General features: G+C 29.3%; 1 protein-coding gene across 1 annotated transcript in view; it reads right to left on the minus strand.

Annotated features, from left to right (window-relative positions):
* PSME4 (proteasome activator subunit 4) overlaps nt 1-2744 on the minus strand; it is a 104483-nt gene that overhangs the window by 49654 nt on the left and 52085 nt on the right. The window contains 1 exon segment of the mRNA XM_006159028.3: nt 2438-2533. Within this exon segment, the coding sequence (XP_006159090.1) occupies nt 2438-2533 (96 nt within the window).

Genomic DNA, 2744 nt, shown 5'->3' on the forward strand with positions numbered 1-2744 from the left:
AGCACTCTTTCTTCACACTAGACAGCGTGATTTCCTATCACAGAAGAGTGGAAGCATTAACAGGGGTTGTTATCAGTTTTATTCAAATCAATTTGGATTAGGAACATTTTAACGATCATTGACCTACATTAGAATAAGTATTTGGAACACATAAGGGCTACTTTATTATTTCCTGATACTCTGATGAGAATTCATCATATGCAAAGAAAGTCACAATGTTACACATTAGAGATAAAGTCACAACTTGCCATAATAAACTAAAATTTCAGATGAAGATAATACCAGTTATCAATTGGAAAGAATTCTATTAACTATTTAAAAGCTAAAGGATGACTTCATTAACTCTTTCTTTAACAAAGAAGACAAAGAGCTACCCATTTATTAGTTCTACTTCATAATCATTATCCTATACAAAAATATGTAGCTATAAAGAATGCTAAAAAATATATCATTCAATGAGTTAAAAAATGGAAGTTCTAGTTCACTATTAAATATGATTAAGTATATAAAGAATGTTTTATCTTTACTTAAAAATACATTTAAATTTACAAACATTTTCTATTTATACTAATAAAAACACTTTATACTACCTTATTACACTGTATTTTTGCTATAAATGTGAAAATTCTAAGACACTAAACTTTGGTATAAATTTATCTTTGCTTCTCAAATTTTCTAAGAAAAGCCTATAAAAAAGGACACCATGGATCAGTTTTATAGCTTATAATGAATAGTAATATAAACTGTCAATCTACCTATTTATACTCTATGGCATTCAGTTATTTTTCATAATATATTTTCCCTTATGGGAGATGCATTTCATTATATAAAAATCTAACTGGCTTTGTAATAATCAAATATATAAAACACTTGTCATGATGCACATTCATTTCAAGGATAAAGACTTTACTTCAATTCTCTACTACAGTGCGCATGACATATAGCTACATGCTGTTATGAACAGCAAGGAAAACCTCCAAGCCTCTTTAGCGGATCCTTCAACAGTGCATGCTATAAACACTTGATACTATACATTTTCTAACAAGAAAGTTACATGTTTCTGCCCTCAAATCAGTTATTGAATTAAACATCATAGTTATCAACGACACCTTCCAGCAGAACTCAATTTACTAAAGTATAAATCAGAGCTATCAAATCTTTTTGCTAATTATAAAATAGCTTTTTACATGCCAAAAGAGATTCAAGTTCTTAGAGTAATATATGCACTGTCAATATTATTGGGAAAATCAAAACCAATTTCAGTAGGCCTCTCATTTTAAAATATCATTTAAAATCTCTCTTAACCAAAAATGAATTTTGGTAAAAATCATTCTTGTATCAAATTATAAAACTGGTGAAAAATAAAAGCTCTTTTAAATATTGGGTTGTTGGGAAAGTCAGGACACATTTTTGCACATAGAAACAGAAAAATATGTCATGACTTTCCAAACAAGTTCATAATTTAGCACATCCCCAGGCAAACTTAAGAGATTTCCTTTCCTGAAATGACCTTATTCCTTTTTAAACCTAATAAATAATCTAAAAATCTCAATGCCTAGAAAAAGTTTTTAGAGTGAAATAGCAGGAATTATGCAAAAGTATTATTCCAAACAATGACTACACAAAATATAGAAAAGATAAGCAAGCAACATTTTTAAAAACACTCCTTGCACCTTTTAAAGATTTTTATAGTACAAATCAGCAAATAATTCTCTCTTTTGTGTTTTTGGGGGGAGGAATTTCTTAATTTTCTTTTTAATGTGATTTTCATTAACTTGCCCAGTAATTAGATGTTAATAGTGGGGGGGGGGAACAAAACTATCACAGATAGTATAATGAGACTACAGACAGCATAATGAGACTACTTATAGAAAATATATATTTAATTTTTAAGCTAATTTCATTCTAACTCAATTTTTTCAACTTAAACAAGAACAACAGACTAAATCAAGATAGTCAAAGTAACAGTACTGCAAGAAGCACTCAGAAGTAACTTGGTAGATTGAAAAGATTCAAAAGTCATAATGAGTAACACTGAACAAATTTTGTTAAAAAACAACCCAGGTTGCTTTGCTCCAAAAATTTTTATCAATATTGACTGTAGAAACTGATTTTCTTTCTTTTTTTGATTTTAAAAGGGATATTTATCTTAACCCAGTAAGCTAACAGATGAACCTAGTATCTCCATGTCAGCATTTTTTAAACTAATTGACATCTAAAGTCATTCTACCCAGGTCACATACGAAAATTTGAATAAAGCCTTTAAGAATTTCATAGAGCTAAGTTATACCTCAGGTATTTTTTAATTAATAATCAAACCTGAAAAGGTTAAAAATGATACAGAAACAACAGCAACAACAAAACCAATAACTCATTCAGTGACTAAGACTTAAAACTGCTGAAGAGTAAAATATGTAAAGAAGTTATTTTTACTTACAAGTTAGTAACTGGCTCTCCTTTCAAGGGAGGTAGGAGGTTTCCTGAGCCAATTAAACAGTTGTGCACTATAGTTAGACTCTGTAGAATATCATCTCTAGAAAAGATAAAACATATTTCCATATTTTAAAAGACTCCTAATTCCTATTTAATAAGACTTCTAGAGACTAAGGTGAAGTACAAAAACTCTTTCAAGTGGAAATACACAAAATTAGGGTCAAGAAATGGCAACTGCCCATTTATCGACTTAATAATAGTACAGATGAATTAAACAACTTTTTAAAAAGAGGTTTAGAAGGTGTGCTTGC

This window comes from Tupaia chinensis, unplaced genomic scaffold, assembly GCF_000334495.1.
Source record: "Tupaia chinensis unplaced genomic scaffold, TupChi_1.0 Scaffold000622_1, whole genome shotgun sequence".
NCBI classification, from domain to species: domain Eukaryota; kingdom Metazoa; phylum Chordata; class Mammalia; order Scandentia; family Tupaiidae; genus Tupaia; species Tupaia belangeri.